General features: G+C 42.6%; 1 protein-coding gene across 1 annotated transcript in view; it reads left to right on the forward strand.

Annotated features, from left to right (window-relative positions):
* SUGP1 (SURP and G-patch domain containing 1) overlaps positions 1–23,087 on the forward strand; it is a 40,621-nt gene that overhangs the window by 11,901 nt on the left and 5,633 nt on the right. The window contains 3 exon segments of the mRNA XM_021083429.1: positions 205–328; positions 16,533–16,864; positions 16,867–16,887. Coding sequence (XP_020939088.1) covers positions 205–328; positions 16,533–16,864; positions 16,867–16,887 — 477 coding nt within the window.

The raw sequence follows: 23,087 nt of genomic DNA on the forward strand, positions 1-23,087 counted from the left end.
CATGGGATGGGTGGGTGGAAGCTCAAGATATGTTATTATATTAACTCTGGTGCTTGGTTCCAGTGCAGTAATCTGATTCCCATTTGCCTGTTTTTCTTTGTATTGTTTCTAAAATAAACCCCTCTTGTTGCCCGTGGGGTTCTTAGCAGAAATTAGGCTGTTGGGTGTGGTGAGTTGAGCTCAGTACTGACAGCCTGCTTAAAGTTTCACCCCCAGAGGATGAAGAGGTCAAGAACCTCGCAGAAAAGTTGGCCAGGTTCATAGCGGATGGGGGTCCTGAGGTAGAAACCATTGCCCTCCAGAACAACCGCGAGAACCAGGCATTCAGGTAAGGAGGGGGACCCACTGGGGAGGTAACCTCTCACCCTAGTCACAGCTCCCCCAACTGAGAGAACAGGCTCAGTTGTGGTGTTGAGGCTTGCTCGAATCCCATGGCAAGAAGTTGGCATGGCCAGGACTCGGGTCCAGGAGTTTCTCACCACAGAGTTTAGCACTGCCACCCAATAGGCATTCCTCAAGTGCACACTGAGGCCCAGAATTGTCTCTGAAGCAGGTGTGTGGGCACTTTTGAGGCCTCGTGTTTTCCAGGTGCCTCATGGAGAAGGTCTCTAGCACTTGGCTTGCTTCCTTTGTGACAGAGGGAGATAGGCTTTTGAGTGGGAACTCACAGAGTTGTTCACTCTGTGTACTTTTAGGGTCTCATCTTTATGACAAAAGAAATGGCAGGAAAGGCTGAATGTCATGCCTCAAGCGGGTACCTCAGGAGGGGGAATCACCAGCCTGTGTGCAGGTTCCACAGAGGGAGTGGGACAAGCATCTTGGACTCCCTGCTGTTCCCAGCCATGAAGTCACAACCACTCCCTTAGGCTGAGTCTGTGGTCACTTGCTCCCACATTCATTGGGTGGGTTCAGCAATGAATGCTCTTCATTGCTGCTCTTTGTTGGGGAAAGCTGGTGTGTGGGTAGGGCAGTCACTGCTGCAGGGCAGGGACCAACAGAGGTTTTGTGAGGTAGACGCTAGATCCGTTGTGAGGGTGATACACTTGTGAAGACACTTTCAGCCACCGGTAACACAAGTCCCTAAGGAGACGTCATGGCACTTAGAACAAAAAATGCTGGAGCCGTCTGGGCTGGTTGATGCGGCAACTCTAGACACCATCAGGGACTTGGGAAGAAGGAAGCAGGAGTGGATACTGGGCAGGCGGCCAGTTGCATCTACTACATGTGAGCGAGCATGAGCTAGACACACAACAAAGTGAAGGGCGTCTGGAGGAACTGCCACCCAGGAGTGAAGCAGCAGAGATGGCGGGCGCTGTGTCATCATGGCAGGGGTGCAGGGTGAGCATTGGCATGGTTGCACATGGGCTGTGGAGCTGGGCAGGACTAGGTCCCAGAGGGCTCAGGTATTCAGTGAGAGCCTTTGGAGGGTCTGTACAGGGAATGACAGGGTCGACTGTGCTGCCAGGAGTTCCCATTGTGGCACAGCAGATACAAATCTGACTAGTATCCATGAGGATGTGGTTTGATCCCTGGCCTCGCTTAGTGGGTCAGGAATCCAGCATTGCTGTGAGCTGTGGTGTAGGTTGCAGGTTCGGTTTGCATCCCATGTTGCTGAGAATGGTGTAGGTTGGCAGTTGTAGCTCTGATTTGACCCCTAGCCAGAGAACTTCCATATACCACTGGTGTGGCCCTAAAAAGCAAGCAAGCAAACAAACTGTGCTTCCAGGGTCATTTAGCCACAGTTGTGAAGGTGGTCACACATACCAGATTGAGGCACATGGGGGCAGAGGGGAACCATCAGATGGGACTAGGTCTGGGGGAGGGCTGTTGAGGGCTTCAGGTGTCCCTGTGTCTGGTACCTGGGCAGCCGTAAGCTTTCGTGGGGGCCGTGGAGTATAAGTTTAATTTAAACAGGAAATTTACTATACTGTCACTTATCTTGAGAAGGGCTTATTAAAAATCTATTTCAGGCAAAGTGGGTGAGGTAATGGAATTTTCTGCAAAGCTTGGATCCCAGGTGGCTCTCTCCTGTCATAAGGGTCCAGGGCTCAGCAGCTGTATCCATGCCTTTCTCCCAAGTATAGAGATGTTTCAACAGGAGTTCCCGTCGTGGCTCAGTGGTTAACGAATCCAACTAGGAACCATGAGGTGGGTTCGATCCCTGGCCTTGCTCAGTGGGTTAAGGATCTGTCGTTGCCGTGAGCTGTGGTGTAGGTTGCAGACACGGCTCAGATCCCGAGTTGCTGTGGCTGTGGCGTAGGCCAGCGGCTATAGCTCAGATTCGACCCCTAGCCATATGCCGCAGGAGCAGCCCAAGAAATGGCAAAAAGACGAAAAAGAAAAGAAAAAAAAAAGAGATGTTTCAACACAAGGATCTCAGGCCTTCCCTGTAGCCATTGCCCCTTGTGGGAGCATTGCTTGCAGGCATCCACCTTGTTGGGTGTGACTTTGTTGGAGGCAAGAGGGTAACGCCAGTGGTAAGGACAGAACCTGAGGGTATCTGGCAGAGAAGTAGCTGAAGGTGACCATTGTGGTCTGGGGGAGCTCATTTCTACCCTAGAGCTGAACCACACTCCATGCATTGGGGGAAAAGTACACGAGGGATGATCAGGTATCTGGGCCTGGGAAAAGCATGTGGCTTCACACCAAGCAGACTGTTTCATCTCCATGTGGGGTCAGGTACAAGGCAGCCCCTCTCATTCCCAAATCTAACAGCCACCTCATGTTCCTGCCACTCTTGGCCCTTCCTTGCTCTCCTGATTTCCCAGCAGCTCTGTGTTTTGGGAAATAATCATAATAGTTGTGCTCATTTTGTAAAAAAAGCTGGAAATACTCGTTCCTTTGACCAGTCATCCCACCTCTAAAATGCCATTCCCAGAAGTGATGTTTATATGTGTATGTATATATGTAACACGGTCGTAGTCATGCAAAATTAGTAATACATTGACCGCCAGCCCCAGTGGACTAAACTACAAATACATCTCCCCAGTGGAATTATGGCCATCAGCTTGGCAAAGGTGGTAGCAGCCTCCACACCGCATGTGGCTTTGACACATCACCTGGGTAAACCACATTGTTCTTTACAACAACCTGGCATGCTGGCCTCTTATAGGTGAGGTAAACAAGGCAAAAAGGCCAGTCAGTGGAGTGCATACACCACCATGCTACATTGCATTCGGACAGGAAAGCCTCATGTGTTAAGAAATTTTTTAAAAATCAGGATACAGGAGTTCCCGTTGTGGTGCGGTGGGTTAAGAGTCTGGCGTTGTCTTTGTGGCAGTGCAGGTTTGATCCCCAGCCTGACACAGTGGATTAATGATCCAGCAATGCCGCAGCTGTGGTGTAGGTCACAGCTGTGGCTTGGATTCAGTATCTGGCCTGGGAACTTTCATATGCTGCAGGTTCTGCCAGAAAAAAAAAAAATAATAATAATAAATAATAATAATCAGGAAACAGAAAATAGAATCACAGCTTCGTTCGAATAAATCTGCACTGAAAAAAAAGTATGGTAGGAAGGACAGGGTTAACTTTGGTTAACCCTGGGAGTGAGGTCACTCCAAGTAGAGGGGTCTTTGTTGTTGAATCTCGTGCACCAGTGCCTGGGGCCCCCAGTTTGCTGTTACCCCCCCCACCCCCACCCCATAGACAGCTATACCCTTGAGGGGTTCTTAGGTGCTGCCTCTGTGTGAACTGGCAGGTGAAGCCAGGAAGAGGCTTGTGAGCCTAGAGGAGACCCACCCCATCAGGAGCTTCCTGGCTGCCCCAGTGAGCCAGTCCCCCAGTCTGCTTTTCTTGAAGGAACCAAATCACTTTAAATCCAGGTTCTAACTGCCACAAATCTTTTTTTTTTTTTTTTTTTTTGTCTTTTTTGCTATTTCTTGGGCCGCTCCCGTGGCATATGGAGGTTCCCAGGCTAGGGGTCCAGTCGGAGCTGTAGACACCAGCCTACGCCAGAGCCACGGCAACGCCGGATCGTTAACCCACTGAGCAAGGGCAGGGACCAAACCCGCAACCTTATGGTTCCTAGTTGGATTCGTTAACCACTGCGCCACTATGGGAATTCCCAACACAAATCTTTTTTTTTTTAAATCCAGCTATCTGAAGTTCTTCCCTCTTTGAACAACTTTTTGTTTTTGTCTTAATTTTTTTAAGATGTTTTATTTTAGAGCAGTTTTAGGTTCACAGCAGAATTGAAGGGAAGGTATGGAAGCTTCCCGTGTACCTTCTTAAACCCACACACACGCACAGTCTCCCCCATTATCAATGTCCCCCACCAGAGTAGTATATTGTTATAATTGATGAACCTATGTTGACACATCATGATCAACTGAAGTGTGTCATTTACATTAGAGTTCATTCTTATGTATTCTTTTTCTTTCTTTCTTTCTTTTTTCCTTTTTACTGGCTGCACCTGTGGCATGTGGAAGTTCCCAGGGCAGAGGTCAAGTCGAAGCTGCAGCTGCAGCCTATGCCACAGCTACAGCAACTCTGGATCCTTAACCTGATGAGCCAGGCCAGGGATTGAACCCTCATCCTCACAGTGACAATGTTGGGTCCTTAATCCACTGAGCCACAACAAGAACTCCCTTGATGTGTATTCTATGGGTTTGGGCAAATGTACAGTGACATGTATCATATGATACACAGAATGTTCTCACTGCCCTTAAAATTCTTTGTGTTCTGTCTATTCATCCGTTCTTCCTCCCTAACCTCTGGCAACTACTGATCTTTTTACTGACTCTGTAGTCTTACCTTTTCCAGAATGTCATATAATTGGAATCATAGTATGTTGCCTTCTTGAATGGGCTTCTTTCACTTAGTAATGTGTATCTAAGGTTGCTCTGAGACTTTTTTGGCTTGAGAGCTCATTTCTTTTTAGCACCACAGTTTATTTGTCCATTCACCTTTTGCAGGACATCTTGATTGCTTCCAGATTTTTGCAGTTATGAACAAAGCAGCTGTAAACATCTCTGTGCAGGGTTTTTGTGTGGACATAAATTTTCAACTTTTTTTTTTTTTTTGCTTTTTTTTGCTTTTTTAGGGCCACACCCACAGAAGTGTAAGAAACTGCCAAACTGTCTTCCAAAGAGGCTTGTACCATTTTCATTCTCCCTAGCAATGAATGAGTTTTAGTAGCTCCATGTCCATATCAACATTTGATTTGTCAGTGTTTTGGATTTTGGCCATTCTAATAGATGTGTAGTGATAGTCATTGCTTTACTTTTTTTTTTTTTTTTTTTTTTTGTCTTTTTAGGGCCACACCAGCGACCTATGGAGGTTCCCAGGCTAGGGGTTGAACTGGAGCTGTAGCTGCTGGCCACAGCCACAGCCACAGCCACTCGGGATCCAAGCTGCGTCTGCGAACTATACCACAGCTCACGGCAATGCTGGATCCTTAACCCACTGAGTGGGACCAAGGATCGAACCCAAGTCCTCATGGTTACTAAATGGGTTCGTTAACCACTGAGCCACGACAGAAGCTCCTCATTATTTTAATACATATTTTCTTGATGACATTATGTGGAGCATCTTTTCATAATCTTTATTTGCCATCTGTAAATCTTTGGTGTGGTGTGTGTTAAGGTCATTGCACCCTCCCTTTTCTATTTATTTATTTTTTGCTACACCCTTGGCATTTGGAAGTTCCCAGGCCAGGGATCAAATCCTTGTTGCAGCAGTGACAATGCCAGATCCTTAACCCACTGAGTCACCAGGGACTTCCAATTCGCCCATTTTTTAACTGGTTTTTTTCTTTTTACAGACACACCTGTAGCATGTGGAAGTTTCCCAGCCAGGGGTCAAATTGGAGCTGCAGTTGGGGTCTCTGCCACAGCTACAGAAACACGGGATCTGAACCACATATGCGACCTATGCCACAGCTTATAGCAGTGCTGGATCCTTGACCTGCTGAGGGAGGCCAAAAGATCAAACCTGCATCCTCACAGAGACAACGTTGGGTCCTTAATCCACTGAGCCACAAGGGGCTTGTTTTGTTATTGTTGGATATTAAGAGTTCTTTGTATATTTTGGGTAACAGACTTTATCAGATGTGTTTTTTGCAAATATTTCTCCTAGCCTCTGACTTGTCTTCTCATTCTTTTGACAGTGTCGTTTGTAGAGCAGAAGTTTTTAATTTTAATGAAGTCCAGCTTATCATTTGCTTTCATGGATCATGCCTTTGTTGTTGTATCTAAAAAGTCATTACTAGAGTTCCCATCGTGGCTGAATGGTTAATGAATCCGACTAGTATCCATGAAGATGCAGGTTTGATCCCTGGACTTGCTCAGTGGGTTAAGGATCCAGCGTTGCTGTGGGCTGCAGTGTTGGTCGCAGACACAGCTCAGATCGCACTTTACTGTGGTTGTGGCATAGGGTGGCAGCTGCAGCTCCAGTTTGACCCATAGCCTGGGAACTTAGAGATACTGCGGCTGTGGCCCTTAAAAGACGAACACTAAAAACGAAAAAAATAAAAAGTCACTGCTGTACTCAAGGTCATGTAGGTATTTTCCCATGTTTTATAGTTTTATCTTTTACATTTAGGTTAGTGATGTGTTTTTAGTTAATTTTTGTGAAAGTTATGAGGTCTATGTCTAGATTCTTTTTGTCATTGTTATATGTGGACGTCCAGTTCCAGCATGAATTTGTTGAAAAGGCTATCTTTGCAACAGTGTATTGCTTTTGCTCCTTTGGCAAGAATAAGTTGACCATATGTATGTGGATTTGTTTCTGGGATCCTTATTCCATTCTGTTGACCTGTTTGTCCCTTTGCTCACCAGTACCCCACTGCCTTGATTACTGTACCCTGCAGCATTTGGAGGTTTCCCAGGCTAGGGTTTGAATCGGAGCTGTAGCCACTGGCCTGCGCCACAGCCAAAGCAACGCCATATCCAAGCCACATCTGCGACCTACACCACAGCTCATGGCAACACCAGATCTCTAACCCACTAAGTAAGGCCAGGGATTGAACCTGCATCCTCATGGATACCAGTCAGATTTGTTTCCGCTGAGCCATTATGAGAACTCCTTGATTACTGTACCTTTATAGTAAGTCCAGAAGTTAGGTAGTGTCTGTCCTCCAACTTTGTTCTTCTTCAATATTGTGTTGGCTGTTGTGGGTCTCTTGACTCTGTATAAACTTTATTTATTTATTTATTTTTTTGTCTTTTTGCTATTTCTTTGGGCCGCTCATGCAGCATATGGAGGTTCCCAGGCTAGGGGTCGAATCAGAGCTGTAGCCACCAGCCTACGCCAGAGCCACAGCAACGCGGGATCCGAGCCGCGTCTGCAACCTACACCACAGCTCACAGCAACACTGGATCCTTAACCCACTGAGCAAGGGCAGGGACCGAACCCACAACCTCATGGCTCCTAGTCGGATTTGTTAACCACTGCACCACGACAGGAACTCCTGTATAAACTTTAGAATCAGTTTGTCAGTAACTTCAGAATAACTGATTTTTTTTTTTTTTTTTCTGTCTTTTTGCCATTTCTTGGGCCGTTTCCATGGCATATGGAGGTTGCAGGCTAGGGGTCGAATCGGAGCTGTAGCTGCCAGCCTATGCCAGAGCCACAGCAACACAGGATCTGAGCCGCGTCTGCAACCTACACCACAGCTCATGGCAACGCCGGATCCTTAACCCACTGAGCAAGGCCAGGGATCAAACCCACAACCTCATTGTTCCTAGTCGGATTTGTTAACCACTGTGCCACGACGGGAACTCCTGATATTTTTTTTACTTCATTTTTTTTTATTACTCAAATGAATTTATCACATCTGTAGTTGTATAATGATCATAACAATCTGATTTTACAGGATTTCCATCCCACAAGCCAGACACATCCCCTACCCCCCAAACTGTCTCCTCTAGAAACCATAAGTTTTTCAATGTCTGTGAGTCAGCATCTGTTCTGCAAAGAAGTTCCGTCTGCCTTTTTTTCAGATTCCACATGTCAGTGAAAGCATTTGATGTTGGTGTCTCATTGTATGGCTGACTTCACTTAGCATGATAGTTTCTAGGTCCATCCATGTTGCTAAGAATGCCGGTATTTCGTTCTTTTTAATGGCTGAGTAATATTCTGTTGTGTATATGTACCACAGCTTCTTGATCCACTCCTCTGTTGATGGACATTTAGTTTATTTCCATGTCTTGGCTATTGTAAATAGTGCTGCAATGAACATTGGGGTACATGTGTCTTTGCAAGTTATGGTTTTCTCTGGATAGATGCCCAGGAGTGGGATTGCTGGATCAAATGGTAGTTCTATGTTTAGTTTTCTGAGGAATCTCCATACTGCTTTCCACAGTGGTTGCACCAATTTACAATCCCATCAACAGTGTACTAGGGTTCCTTTTTCTCCACACCCTCTCCAAACTTATTGTTTGTAGACATTTTGATGATGGCCATTCTGGCTTGTGTAAGGTGGTACCTCATAGTGGTTTTGATTTGCATTTCTCTAATAATGAGTGATGAGGAACATCTTTTCATGTGTTTCTTGGCCATCTGTATGTCGTCTTTTGAGAATTGTCTGTTTAGATCTTCTGCCCATTTTCTGATAGGCTAGTTTGTTTTTTTGGTATGGAGCTGCAGAAGTTGTTTATAAATTTTGGAGATCAGTCCCTTGTCAGTTGATTCACTTGCAAAGATTTTCTCCCATTCTGTGGGTTGTCTTTTCTTTTTTTTTAGAGTTTCCTTTGCTGTGCAGAAACTTTGAAGATTGATTAGGTCCCATTTGTTTATTTTTGTTTTTATTGTCAATACTCTAAGAGGTGGATCTGAGAAGATGTTGCTGTGGTTTATGTCAGAGAATGTTTGGCCTATGTTTTCCTCTAAGAGTTTTATAGTGTCTGGTCTTATACCTAGGTCTTTCATCCATTTGGAGTTTGTTTTTGTGTATGGTGTTAGGGAGGGTTCTAATTTCATTCTTTTCCATGTGGCTGTCCAGTTTTCCCAGCACCACTTATTGAACAAGCTGTCCTTTTTCCATTGTATATCCTTGCCTCCTTTGTCATAGATTAGTTGGCTGTAGGTGCGTGGGCTAAATTCTGGACTTTATATCCTGGTCCACTGATCTATATTTCTGTCTTTGTGCCAGTACCATACGGTTTTGATGATTGTTGCTTTGTAGTATAGTCTGAAGCCTGGGAGCCTGGTGTCTTTGGCTATTCTGGGTCCATTGTGTTTCCAAAGAAACTTTAGAATATTTTGTTTGAGTTCTGTGAAAAATGTCCTTGGTAATTTGATAGGGATTTCATTGAATGTGTAGATTGCCTTAGGTAGTATAGTCATTTTGATAATATTAACTCTTCCAGTCCACGAGCATGGTATATCTTTCCATCTATTTGTGTCATCTTTGATTTCCTTCATCAGTGTCTTATAGTTTTCAGAGTACAGGTCTTTTGTCTCTTTAGGTAGGTTTACTCCTAGGTATTTTATTCTTTTGGATGCGATGATAAACAGGATTGCTTCCCTAATTTCTTTTTCTCCTCTTTCATTGTTATGGTATAGAAATGCCGTCAATTTCTGTGTATTAATATTGTATCCTGTGACTTTGCCAAATTCGTGGATGAGCTCTAACAGTTTTCTGGTAGAGTCTTTAGGTATAGTACCATGTCATCTGCAAATAGTGATAGTTTTACTTCTTCCTTGCCAATTTGGATTCCTTTTATTTCTTTTACTTCTCTGATTGCTGTGGCTAGGACTTCCAGAACTATGTTGAAGAGTACTGGCGAGAGCAGACATCCTTGTCTTGTTCCTGATCTCAGCGGAAATTCTTTCAGCTTTTCACCGCTGAGAATGATGTTTGCTGTGGGGTTTGTCATATATGGCCTTTTTTATGTTGAGGTAGGTTCCGGCTATGCCCACTTTCTGAAGGGTTTTTATCAGAAACGGGTGTTGGATTTTGTCAAAGGCTTTTTCTGCCTCTGTTGAGAGGATCATATGGTTTTTATTCTTCCATTTGTTAATGTGGGTATCACACTGATGGATTTACGGATATTGAAGAACCCTTGCATCCCTGGGATCAATCCCACTTGATCATGATGTACAATCCTTTTAATGTATTGTTGGATTCGGTTTGCTAGTATTTTGTTGAGGATTTTTGCATCGATGTTCATCAGTGAAATTGGCCTGTGGTTTTCTTTTTTGTGGTATCTTTGTCTGGTTTTAGTATCAAGGTGATGGTGGCCTCATAGAATGAGTTTGGGAGTATCCCTTCCTCTGCAATTTTTTGAAATAGTTTCAGAAGGAGAGGTGTTAGCTCTTCTCTAAATGTTTAATAGAGTTAGCCATCTGGTCCTGGACTTTTGTTTGTTGGAAGTTTTTTAATCACAGTTGCAATTTCAGTTCTTGTGATTGGTCCATTCATCTTTTCTATTTCATCTTGGTTTAGTCTAGGAAGATTGTACTTTTCTAAGAATTTGTCCATTTCTTCTGGGTTTTCCATTTTATTGGCATATAGTTGCATATAGTAGTCTCTTATGATACTTTGTATTTCAGTGATGTCCATTGTTACTTCTTTTTCATTTCTAATTTTATTGATTTGAGTCCTCTCTCTTTTTTACTTGCTAAGTCTGGCTAGGGGGTTTATCAATTTTGTTGATCTTTTCAAAGAACCAGCTTTTCATTTCATTGATCTTTCCTATGGTTTTCTTTGTTTCTATTTCATTGATTTCTGCTCTGATCTTTATGATTTCTTTCCTTCTACTAACTTTAGGTCTTGTCTTTTCTTCTCTCTCGAGCTGCTTTAGATGTAAAGTTAGCTTGTTTCTTTGAGCTTTTTCTTGTTTCCTGAGGTGGGCTTGTATTGCTATAAACTTTCCTCTTAGAACGGCTTTTGCTGCATCCCATAGGTTTTGGAGTGTCGTATCTTTGTTGTCATTTGCTGCCTGGTACTTTTTAATTTCCTCTTTGATTTCTACAGTGATCCATTGGTTGTTCAGTAGCATGTTGTTTAGTCTCCACGTGTTTGTGTTTTTTGCATTATTTTTCTTATTGTTGATTTCCAGTCGTATAGCATTGTGATCAGAAAAGATGCTTGATATGATTTCAGTTTTCTTAAAGTTACCAAGGTTGGATTTGTAGCCCAGGATATGATCCATCTTAGAGAATGTTCCATGTGTACTTGAGAAGAATGTGTATTCTGTTGCTTTTGGATGGAATGTCCTATAAATACCTATTAAGTCCATCTGGTTTAATGCATCATTCAGGGCCTGTGTTTCCTTATTGATTTTCTGTCTGGTTGATCTGTCCATTGCTGTAAGTGGGGTGTCAAAGTCCCCCACTATGATTGTGTTGTTGTCGATTTGTCCTTTATGGTTGTTAGCAGTTGCCTTATATATTGTGGTGAACCTATGTTGGGTGCGTAGATATTTAAAATTGTTATATCTTCTTCTTGGATTGATCCTTTGATCATTATGTAATGTCCTTCCTTGTCTCTTGAAATATTCTTCATTTTAAAGTCTATTTTGTCTGATAAGAGTATTGCTACTCCAGCTTTCTTTTGATCCCTGTTTGCGTGAAATATTTTCTTCCATTCTCTCACTTTCAATCTGTGTGTGTCCCTAGAAGTGAAGTCGGTCTCTTGAAGATAACGTATATATATGGATCTTGTTTTTGTATCCATTCAGTCAGTCTATGTCTTTTGATTGGGGCGTTTAGTTCATTAACATTTAAGGTAATTATTGATATGTATATTCTTATTGCCGTCTTATTAATTGCTTTGGATTTGCTTTTGCCGTTCTTTTTTCTTTCCTTCTTCTCTTGTTCTTTTCTGCCTATAGAAGTTCCTTTAGTGTTTGTTGTAAGGCTGGTTTAGTGTTGCTGAATTCTCTCAGCTTTTGCTTATCTGTGAAGGTTTTGATTTCTCCTTCATATCTGAATGAGAGCCTTGCTGGGTAGAGTAATCTTGGTTGGAGATTTTTTCCTTTCATCATGTTAAGTATATCATGCCACTCCCTTCTGGCCTGCAGATTTTCTGCTGAAAAATCTGCCGATAACCTTATTGGGATTCCCTTGTATGTTATTTGTTTCTTTTCCCTAGCTGCTTTCATGATTTTCTCTGTCTTTAATTTTTGTCAGTTTGATTAATATGTGTCTCTGGGTGTTCCTCCTTGGGTTTATTTTATATAGTACTCGTTGTGCTTCCTGGATTTGAGTGATTCCATCCCCATATTAGGGAAGTTTTCGGCTATTATCTCTTGAAATATTTCTTCTGTCTCCTTCTCTCTCTCTTCTCCTTCTGGCACCCCTGTAATATGCATGTTGGTGCGTTTAATGTTGTCCCAGAGTTCTCTGAGACTCTCTTCATTTCATTTCAGTCTTTTTTCTCTTTTCTATTCCACATCCGTTATTTCCGCTAATCTGTCCTCCACCTCACTTATTCGTTCTTCTGCCTCCTGTATTCTGCTGTTAGCTGCTTCTGGTGACTTTTTTCAGTTATTGTATTTTACATCTCTTGTTTAAGTTTTATATTTTGTATCTCTTTGCTCAGTGTTTCCTGTATGTTTTCCATCTTTGCCTCCAGTTTATTTCTAATGTCTTGCATCAACAGTCTAAAGTCTTTTTCCTGGAGGCTGGAAATCTCCTCTTTGCTTAGCTGATATTATGGGATTTTTCCTTTCTCCCTCATCTGAGTTATAGTTCTCTGTCTTTTCATTTTTATAGGTTTTTGGTGTGGTGACCTTTTTACAGAGAGTAGAATTGTAGCCTCTCACTTCTGATGTCTGCCCCCCTGTGGCTGAAGTTGGTATGGGGGGCTTGCTGTAGGCTTCCTAATGGGAGGGGCTGATGCTTACCCCCTGGTAGGTGGAGCTGATTCTAATCCCTCTGTTGGGTGGGGTTTAGTCTCTGGATGGGATTAGAGGCAGCTGTGTGCCTGAGGGGTCTTTAGGTAGCCTGTTTACTGAGGGGTGGGGCTGTGATCCCACCTGGATTGTTGTTTGCCCTTGGGCTTCTCAGCAGCAGAGTGAGGGGTAGGGCCAGATTTTCCCAAAATGGCCACCTCCAGAGGAAGGTATGGCTGCTGAATATTCCTGGGAGCTTTGCTTTCAATGTCCTTGCCTCACAACAAGCCATGTTCACCCCTGTTTTCCCAGGATGTCCTCCAAATACTGTAGTGAGGTTTGACTCAGATTCCCATGGAGACTTTGCTTTGCCCTGGGACCCAGTGCACGTGAAAGTCTGTGTGTGCCTTTTAAGAGTGGGGTCTCCGTTTCCCCCAGTCCCGTGGAGCTCCTGCGCACAAGCCCCACTGGTCTTCAATGCCAGATGCCCCAGGGGCTCTTTCTCCCCATGCCAGATCCCCACACATGAGAGTTTGATGTGGGGCTCAGAACTCTCACTCCTGTAGCTGAGTCTCTGTGAACCAGTTAGTTTCCAGTCTGTGGAGCTTCCCACCCAGGAAGTATGTGGTTGTTTATATGGTGAAATTGCCCCTCCTACCTCTTGATGTGTCCTCCTCTTTTTCTTCTGGAATAGGATATCTTTTTTAAGGTTTCCAGTCCATTTGGGTGAAGAGTGCTCAGTCTTTAGTTGTGAATTTAATTTTGTTGTTTTTAGGAGAGAAGTTGAGCTCCAGTCCCAGAATAACTGATTTTGATTAGAATTGTGTTGAATCTAGAAATCATGTTGGGAATAACTGATATCTTGACAGAGTTGGATCATCCTTTCTGTGAACATGGAATATCTCTTCATTTATTTCATTCTTGAATTTGTTCATCAGAGGTTTTTTAGTTTTCCTCGTATAGATTTTGTATATATTTTTAGGCTTATACCTAACAATTTCATTTTGGGGAATGCTAGTGTAAATGGTATTTGTGTTTTTAATTTCAAATTCCACTTCTTCATTGCTGGTATATAAGAACGTCATTGACTTCTGTAGATTAATCTTACATACCGCAGGAGTTCGCGCCGTGGCTCAGTGGTTAACGAATCCGACTAGGAGCCATGAGGTTGCTGTGGCTCAGGCATAGGCCAGTGGCTACAGCTCCAATTAGACCCCTAGCTTGGGAACCTCCATATGCCATGGGAGCAGCCCTAGAAATGGCAAAGAGACAAAAAAAAAAAAAAAAAAAAACCCTTACATACTGCAACCTTGCTGTAATAGCTTTTTAGTTCCAGGAGGGGGTTTTTGTCTATTCTTTCATCTGTTTTTTCTATATAGACAATTATGTCATATCTTTCCCTTCTCAATCAGTATACCTTCTATTTCCTTTTCTTGTTGCATTAGCTAGTGTTTCCAGTATGGTGATGAAAGGCATTGGAGAGGGAAGAATATTCTTGTTTCTCTTCTGACTGGAAAAACTTGAAGTATGATGTTAGCCATAGGTTTTTTGGTAGATATTCTGTATTAAGTGGAGGAAGTTCTATATTCCTAGTTTACTGAGAGTTTTTCTCATAAATGGGTATTAGATTTTGTTAAATGTTTTTTTCTCTAGTGATTGATATGACCATGTCATTTTTCTTTTTTTAACCTATTGATTTGATAGATTGCATTACTTGATTTTCAAATGTTTAACCAGTCTTATATGCCTAGGATGAATCCCACTTGGTTGTGGTGTATCATCCTTTTCATACATTAGTGGATGAGGTTTGCGAATATCTTATTGAGGATTTGTACATCTATGTTCATGAGAAATGTTGGTCTGCAGTTTTTGTCTGGTTTGGTATTTGAGTGAATTAGGAAGTATTTTCTTTGCTTCTGTCTTTTCAAATGGATTGTACAGAATTGGCATAGTTTCTTCCTTTCATGTTTGGTAGCATTCACTGGTGAATTTTGGAAGGTTGTTAACTACTGATTTAATTTCTTTAATAGCAATAGACCTGTTCAGACCTTCTTGTGTGATTTCTGGCAGGTTTTATCATTTCAGATTTGTGGGCATAGAGTTGTTCATAGTAATCCACAGTAATTTTAATCTCCATAGCATCTGTAGTAATGGCCCCTTTTTCGTATCTGTTATTAGTAATTTGTGTTCTCTTTTTTTTTCTTAGCCTGGCTAGATTAACAGTTTTGTTGATATTGTTTCTTTTAATTTCTACAAATGTTCCTCACTTGGTTTTCTGAAGTGTGTACATGCTTGTACCGTGACCCAGGAGTACAGAGAAGATGCCATAATCACCTTGTCCCTCCATCCCACCTTAGGTACCAACGTTAGTGGGTCTGAGAGTCCTTCCATTCTTCTCCCTGCTTTCATGTTGAAATAATCTGTGGGTTTTTTCTGCTAAAGTTCTTTCATAAAAAGGAATTTACATGGAGTTCCTGTTGTGGCTCAGCAGAAATGAATCCAACTAGGAACCACGAGGTTGCAGGTTCAATCACTGACCTTGCTCAGTGGGTTAAGGACCTGGTGTTGCCATGGGCTGTGTTGTGGGTCACAGATGTGGCTCGGATCTAACATTGCTGTGGCTGCGGCATAGGCCGGCGGCTACAGCTCCAATTCGACCCCTAGCCTGGGAACTTCCATATGCCATGGGAGCAGCCCTAAAAAGGAAATTAAAAAAAAAAAGAAAGAAATTTACAGTGTTCTTGAGCCTGTATGTTGCATTGCAGTATAGCATTGTCCTATGACTATCATTCCAAGTTCATGAATGCAAGTCTAACCCCTTGTTAAGAGCTGTGTGATCTCTGCTGTGTACAGGTTTTGCTGTGTGGAGCTGGGCTGTGACTCTTCCTCTGGTGTGGACTCCAGAGGTAGGACTATTGGCTTAATACGTACATAGTCTGAGAGATGCTGGGCAGATGCAGCAGGAGCTGCAGCCTCTGCCAGCTCTGAACTCAGCACCACCTCCTCTGCACTTGGGGACCTATAGCTTCCAGTAAGGCTAGCTGTGAGCTCTCTGTCTGTTCCAGTGTTCAGTGTCTTTGTTTTGGCTCTTTCCACTGTTGATGCCTTTCAAGGATGCATCAGAAAGGAGCACAGATGTGCCCAGCTGTCAGTTTGTGGACAAATCCAGCCCTCTCTGGCAGCAGGTGTCTCTCAAACCTCAGGATTTCTTTGTTTGTAAGCATCAGTGCACTCAACTAGGACTGCAGGGGGAAAAGCTCCGCAGAACCTGGGGAAGGTCTGAGGGAGGCTGTGCCTTCTCCTTCCAGGCAGGGGATCAATGATAGTGTGACTGGGGTGGAGGCTGTAATTCCCTGGTGGCCTAGTGAATTAAGGATCCAGCATTGTCGCTGTGGGCTTAGGTCACTGCTGTGGTGAGGGTTCAATCCCTAGCCCAGGAACTTCCGCATGCTGTGAGTGTGACCAAAAAATAAAAGATAGGGTAGGGCCTTGGAGTGGCCCTCATCTTACAGGAACAGCGTCATGACAGGCTGTGGGCCTGTCACACTGTTCCTCACGTTTGGGCCAACAGAGCCAGTAGCCACTGCAGCCTGTCAGGGCAGGAAGTCATGGTAGAGACCTCCATGTGACATGAGTCTCAAATGACCCTGGCCTACTTGGGTGTCCCTACACAAAGCCCAAGCTGCTTCTGACCTAAACCAAGGGTAGGGGGCTGAAATCCAATGATGGTGTGTTCTCCTCTCTCCTTTGCAGCTTTCTGTATGAACCTAACAGCCAAGGGTACAAGTACTACCGCCAGAAGCTAGAGGAGTTCCGGAAAGCCAAGGCTGGTCCCACAGGCCCCCCCATGGCACCTGACCTTGGACTGAAGCATACGTCTCCTCCTGAGACCCCCTTGGGGTCCCTGCCCACTGCCACTGCCTGCCCCATCTCATCTGCCCCCTTGCCCACCATCAACCCATCTTCAGCTGCCCCGGGGAAGCTGGCCAGCACAGCCACTATGAAGAGGAAGCGAAAGAGCCGATGGGGGCCTGAAGAGGACAAGGTAGAGCTCCTGCCTGCTGAGCTGGTGCAGAGGGATGTGGACGCTCTCCCTCACCTCTGTCAGGTGGGCCACCCCCCCTCCCAAGCCTTTTAGGAAGGTCTGATATCTTTCACTAGTGCAATGTTTTCAACATTCATTGTGTTGTAGCATGTGTCTGAATTTCATTTGTTTCTGTGGCTTAATTGTATCCCAGTGCATGGATAAACATTTTGTTTATCCATCCATCAGTTGTTGGAAGATGAGTTGTTTTCACCTTTTGGTGATTGTCAGGAGTGCTGCTGTGAACATTAACATACAAGTACTGTTTGTCTCTGTTTGTTTGTTGTTTTTTTAAATTGAAGTATAGTTGATTTATAATGTTGTATTAATTTCTGCTGTACAAGTGCTATTTGGATCCCTGATTTTAATTTTCTTTGGTACATACCTAGGAGTGGAATCACTGGGTCATACGGTAATTCTCTTTAACTTATTGAGGACTCGCCAAACTGTTTTCCACAGCAGCTGCACAATTTTACATTCCCACCAGCAGTGCATAAGGGTTCCACCTTCTTCGTGTTCTTGCCTTATTATTATTACAGCTATCCTAGTAAGTGTAAAGTGAAGTCACACTGTAGTTTTGATTTGCATTTTCCTGATGACTAATGGTGTTGAGTGTCTTTTCTTGTTCTTATTAGTCATTTGTATAGTTTAGTTGGAGAAATGTCTATTATAGTCCTTTGACCATTTTTTAATAGGGTTGTTTGTCTTTTTGTTGAGTTGTAGGAGTTGTTTTAGATATTAACCTGTACTCAAGATATATGATTTATAAATATTTTCTCTCATTTCATGGGCTCTATTCTCACCTTCTTAAATTTTAGTAAAGTACAATCTACCTTTTCTTTTGTTGCATATGATTTTGGTCCTAAGAACCCATAGCCACATCTAAGGTCTTGAAGATTTATCTCTTTTTTCTTCTAAGGGTTCTGTAGTTTTAGCTCTTAAATTTAGTTCTTTAATCCATTTTGAGTTAGTTCTTATATAGGATATAAGGTAAGGGTCCAGCTTCATTCTTTTGCATGCAGAGATCCAGTTTTCCCAGCACCATTTGTTGAGGAGACTTGTTCTTTCTCTATTGAATGGTTTTAACACCCTTATCAAAAAATCCATGTGGTGTAAAGGGTTTATTTCTCTATTCTATTATACTGGTTTGTATGTCTATCCTTATGCCAGTAGCACACTGTTTTGATTACTGTAACTTTGTGGAAAATTTTTAAAAATAGAGACCGTCAGTCTTCCAACCTTGTTCTTTTTCAGGCTTTGGCTCTTCAAGGTCCCTTGAGTTTTCATATGAATTTTCAGATTGGCTTTTCCATTCCTGCAAAAAACATCGTTGGGATTTTGATAGGGATTGCATTAAATTTGTAGGTTGCTTTGGCTAGTATTGACATGTTAACTATTTAAGTTTTCTAGTGGCTGTGGTGTAGGCCAACAGCAACAGCTCCGATTCGACCCCTAGCCTGGGAACCTCCATATGCCATGGGTATGGCCCTAGAAAAGACAAAAAGACAAAAAAAAATTCCATTTCTAAGTTTTCTAATAAGAGAACACAGGATATCTTTCCATTTATTTAGGCTCGCTTTCATTTGTTTCAACATGTTTTGTATTTTTCTCGTTCACGTCTTGTACCTCTTTAAGTTTATTCCTAAGTGAGTTATTCTTTTTGATGTTACTGCAAATGGAATACATTTTCATTTCCTTTTTAGATTATTTGTTAGTATAGAGAAATACAATTGCTTTCTTTTGTGTTACGTATCTTTTAACTTTGCTGAGTTCATTTATTTGTATAATAGTCTTTAAGGTTTTCTACATATAAGATCATGTCATCTGCAAATAAGAATAGTTTTATTTCTTCCTTTCCTGTTTGGATGCCTCTTACTTCTTTTTCTTGCCTAACTGCTCTGGCTAGGACTTGCATTGCTATGTTGAACAGACGTGGTGAAAGCTGGCATCCTGCTTCATTTCTTACATTAAGGGAAGAGCATGTGATCTTTCATCATTAAATATGATGTTTGCTTTGCGTTTTTATAGGTGCCCTTTATCATGTTGAAGAAGTTCCTAGTTTATTGAGTGTTTTTATCATGAAAGAGTTTTAGATTTCATCAAATGCTTTTGCTGCATCAATGGAAATGATCATTTTTCCATCATTCTTTTTCTTTTTTTTCTTAACAGCCACATTTGCAGCATATGGAAGTTCCGAGGCTAGAGCTCAAATCAGAGCTGCAGCTGCCAGCCTACACCACAGCCATAGCAATGCCAGATCCAAGCCACATCTGCAACCTGGGTCGCAGCCTTTGGCAATGCCAGATCCTTAACCCACTGAGTGAGGTCAGGGATAGAACCCATATCCTCGTGGACGCTATGTTTGGTTCTTAACCTGCTGAGCCATAACAGAAACTCCTTTCTTTTATTCTGTTGTGGAGTATGACACTGACTGATTTTTGTATGTTGAACCACTCTTGTTTGCATTCCTTGAGTAAATCTCACTCCATTATAGTAAATAATTATTTTACCATGCTGATGGATTTGGTTTGCCGCATATTTTGTTGTGTATTTCTGCCTCTATACTTAGAAGGATTATTGGTCTGCCTTTGTTATCAGGGTAATGCTGACCTCATAGAATCATTAGGAGTAATTCTCTACTTTAATTGTTTGGAAGTACTTGAGCAGAATTGAGATTAGTTCTTTTAAATCTGGGATAGAATTTAACAGTTGCACTTTTCTTTGTCAATTGGGCTGATTATTGATTTCAGTTTTCTTACGTACTCTAAGTCTAGTCAAATTTTCTGTTACTTCTTGAGTTAGTTTTGCTAGTTTGTGCCATTCTAAGAATCCGTCCACTTTGTCTAGTTATCCAGTTTGGATAACTAGTTATCTAGTTATCCAGTTACACATTTGTTTATAGTTACTTTCTTTTTTTTTTTTTTTCTTTTAGGGCCGCACACGTGGCATGAGGAAGTTCCCAGGCTAGGGGTCGAATTGGAGCTGTAGCTGCTGACCCACACCACAGCCACAGCAACGCCAGATCCAGGCCTTGTCTGTGACCTGCACTATAGCTCACAGCAACACCCGGATCCTTAACCCACTGAGCGAGGCCAGGGATCGAACCTGCGTCCTCATGGATTCTAGTCAGATTCATTTCCACTGAGCCACAATGGGAACTCCTATAGTATTTTCTTAGAATTCTTTTTATTTTTGTAAAGTCATCAGTAATGCAGTATTCCCCCCTTATCTATGCTTTTCCTTTCTGTTTTTTTCACCATCAACCATGGTCCAAAAATATTAAGTGAAAAATTCCAGAAATAAATAATATGTTTTAAGTTGCATGCCATTTTGAGTAGTATGACGAAATCTTGTGCTGTCCACTCCCCCCACCTGCGATTTGAATCATCCTTTTGTTCAGCATATCCCACCTGTTAGTCACTAGTATTGCTCAGTTATCAGATTGACTGTCATGGTATAATAGTGCTTACATTCTGATATCTCTTATTTTGCTTAATAATGGCCTTAAAGCACAAAAGCAGTAATTCTGGCAATTCACACATGCCTAAGAGAAGCCATAAAGTGCTTTCCTTTAAGTGAAAAGGTGAAAATTCTTTTTTTTTTTTTTTGCTATTTCTTGGGCCGCTCCCGCGGCATATGGAGGTTCCCAGGCTAGGGGTCGAATTGGAGCTGTAGCCACTGGCCTATGCCAGAGCCACAGCAATGGGGGATCCGAGCCGCGTCTGCAACCTACACCATAGCTCACGGCCATGCCGGATCGTTAACCCACTGAGCAAGGGCAGGGATCGAACCCGCAACCTCATGGTTCCTAGTCGGATTTGTTAACCACTGCGCCACGACGGGAACTCCGAAAATTCTTGACTTAAGCAGAGGTTGCCAAGATCTATAGTAAGAACAAATCGTCTATCCGTGAAATTGTGAAGAAGTAAAAAGAAATTTGTGCTAGTTTTGCTTTTGTATCTCAGACTGCAGAAGTTATGGCCACAGTGTGTGTTAAGTGCTTATTAGTTAAGATGGAAAAGGCATGGAGTTCCTGTTGTTGCTCAGTGGGTTAAGGACCCAGTCCACTGTGTGGATGCAGGTTCTATCCCTGGCCTCGCTCCGTGGGTTAAGGATCCGGCATTGCCACAAGCCGCAGCATAAGTTGCAGATGCAGCTTCGGTCGGGTGTTGTGGCTGTGGCATAGCCACTGTTGCAGCTCCAATTTGATCCCTGGCTTAGGAACTTCTATATGTTGCAGGTGCAGCTGTAAAAAGAAAGGGGGAAAAAAAGATGGAAAAGGCGTTATGTTTGTACAGTGTTTTGAGAGAGAGAAACCACATTCACATAATTTTTATTACAGTGTATTTTTATAACTGTCCTACTTTATTAGTTATTGTCATTAATTTCTTTTTTTTTTTTTTTTTTTTTGTCTTTTGTCTTTTTAGGGCCGCACCCGCGGTATGTAGAGGTTCCCAGGCTAGGGGTCTAATTGGAGTTATTGCCGCTGGCCTACGCCAGAGCCACAGCAACACCAGATTCAAGCTGCGTCTGTGACCTACACCACAGCTCACAGCAATGCTGGATCCTTAACCCACTGAGTGAGGTCAGGGATCAAGCCCACAACCTCATGGTTCCTAGTCAGATTCGTTTACGATGCGCCACGACGGGAACTCCTGTCATTAATTTCTTACTATGCTTAATTTATAAATTAGGAGTTCCTGTCATGGCTCAGCAGAAACAGATCTCACTAGCATCCATGAGGACGCAGATTTGATCCCTGGCCTCAGTGGATTAAGGATCCGCCGTTGCCATGAACTGTGGTGTATTTTGCAGACACGGCTCAGATCCCGAGTTGCTGTGGCTGTGGTGTAGGCCAGCAGCTACAGCTCCAATTTGACCCCTAGCCTGGGAACCTCCATATGCCTTGGGTGTGGCCCTAAAAAAGACAAAAAAAAATTATAAATTAAACTTTATCATAGATATGTATGTATGTAGTATGTAGCATCCACTGGGGGGATCTTGGAATGTATCCTCTGCAGATAAAGTGGGACTACTGTATCCCCACTTTCATTTTTTATTTTAATATTTGAGTGTTTTATCTTTTTTCCTTAGGCAGTCTGTCTTAAAAATTGTCCATTTTATTGAGCTTTTCAAAAAAACCAACTTTTGGTTTTGTTTACTTTCTCTCGTGTATTTCTATTTCCTGTTTGATTTATTGCCACTCTAATCTTTATTTCCTTCTGTTAGCTTTAAAATTAGTTTGCTCTTGTTCTGGTTCCTTAAGATATACAGTTAGGGAGTTCCCATTGTGGCGCAACGGAAACAAATCTGACTAGGAATCTTGAGGTTGCAGGTTCGATCCTTGGCCTCACTCAGTTGGTTAAGGATTTGGTGTTGCCATGAGCTGTGATGTAGGCTGCAAACTCGGCTCGGATCTGGTGCTGATGTGGCTGTGGCATAGGCCGGCAGCTGTAGCTCTGATTCTATCGCTAGCCTGGGAACCTCCATATGCCGCAGGTATGGCCCTAAAAAGCAAAAACAGAAACAAACAAAAAAGATATACAGTTAGGTTATTGATTGAAGAGCTGTCTTTTTTAATATCAGCATCTAAAGTTATAAATTTCCCTTTTGGCCTTGCTTTTTGTGTACCCCATAAGTTTTGGTGTGTGTTGTGCCTTTTTGTTTATTCATCTCTAAGCATTTTCTAATCTCTTGTGATTTCTTCTTTGACCCACTGGCTCCTTAAGAGTGTTGATTAGGGAGTTCTCTTGTGGTGCAACAGGTTAAGGATCTGGCATTGTCACTGCAGCAGCTTGGGTTGCTGCTATGGCTTGGGTTCAGTCCCTGGCCTGGGAACTTCCACATGCCGCAAGTGTAGCCAAAAAAAAAAAAAAAGAAAGAAAACTGTGTTGTTTAGTTTCCACGTTTGTAAGTTTTTCTTTTGTTACTGGTTTCTAGTTTTATTCCATTGTGATTAGAAAAGATACTTGGTATGATTTCAGTTTTTTAAAATTTATTAAAAAAAAGTGAGTCTTGTACAGACAGCATATAGAAAGTCCTCTTTTCTCCCTTAAACTTTAAAGTATATGGATCCATTCTTGTCATAGAAGGCTCAGGAAATGCACAATGATAAGCTCAATAATTGGTACCATCAGTTTTGCACAGTTATCTCCAACTTACCTCTCCTCGACAGCTTTCAGGGACAGCCATCGTATGGCCTTATTTCTCGTTTTCTACCACAA

The sequence above is a fragment of the Sus scrofa genome, chromosome 2 (assembly GCF_000003025.6).
Source record: "Sus scrofa isolate TJ Tabasco breed Duroc chromosome 2, Sscrofa11.1, whole genome shotgun sequence".
NCBI classification, from domain to species: Eukaryota; Metazoa; Chordata; class Mammalia; order Artiodactyla; family Suidae; genus Sus; species Sus scrofa.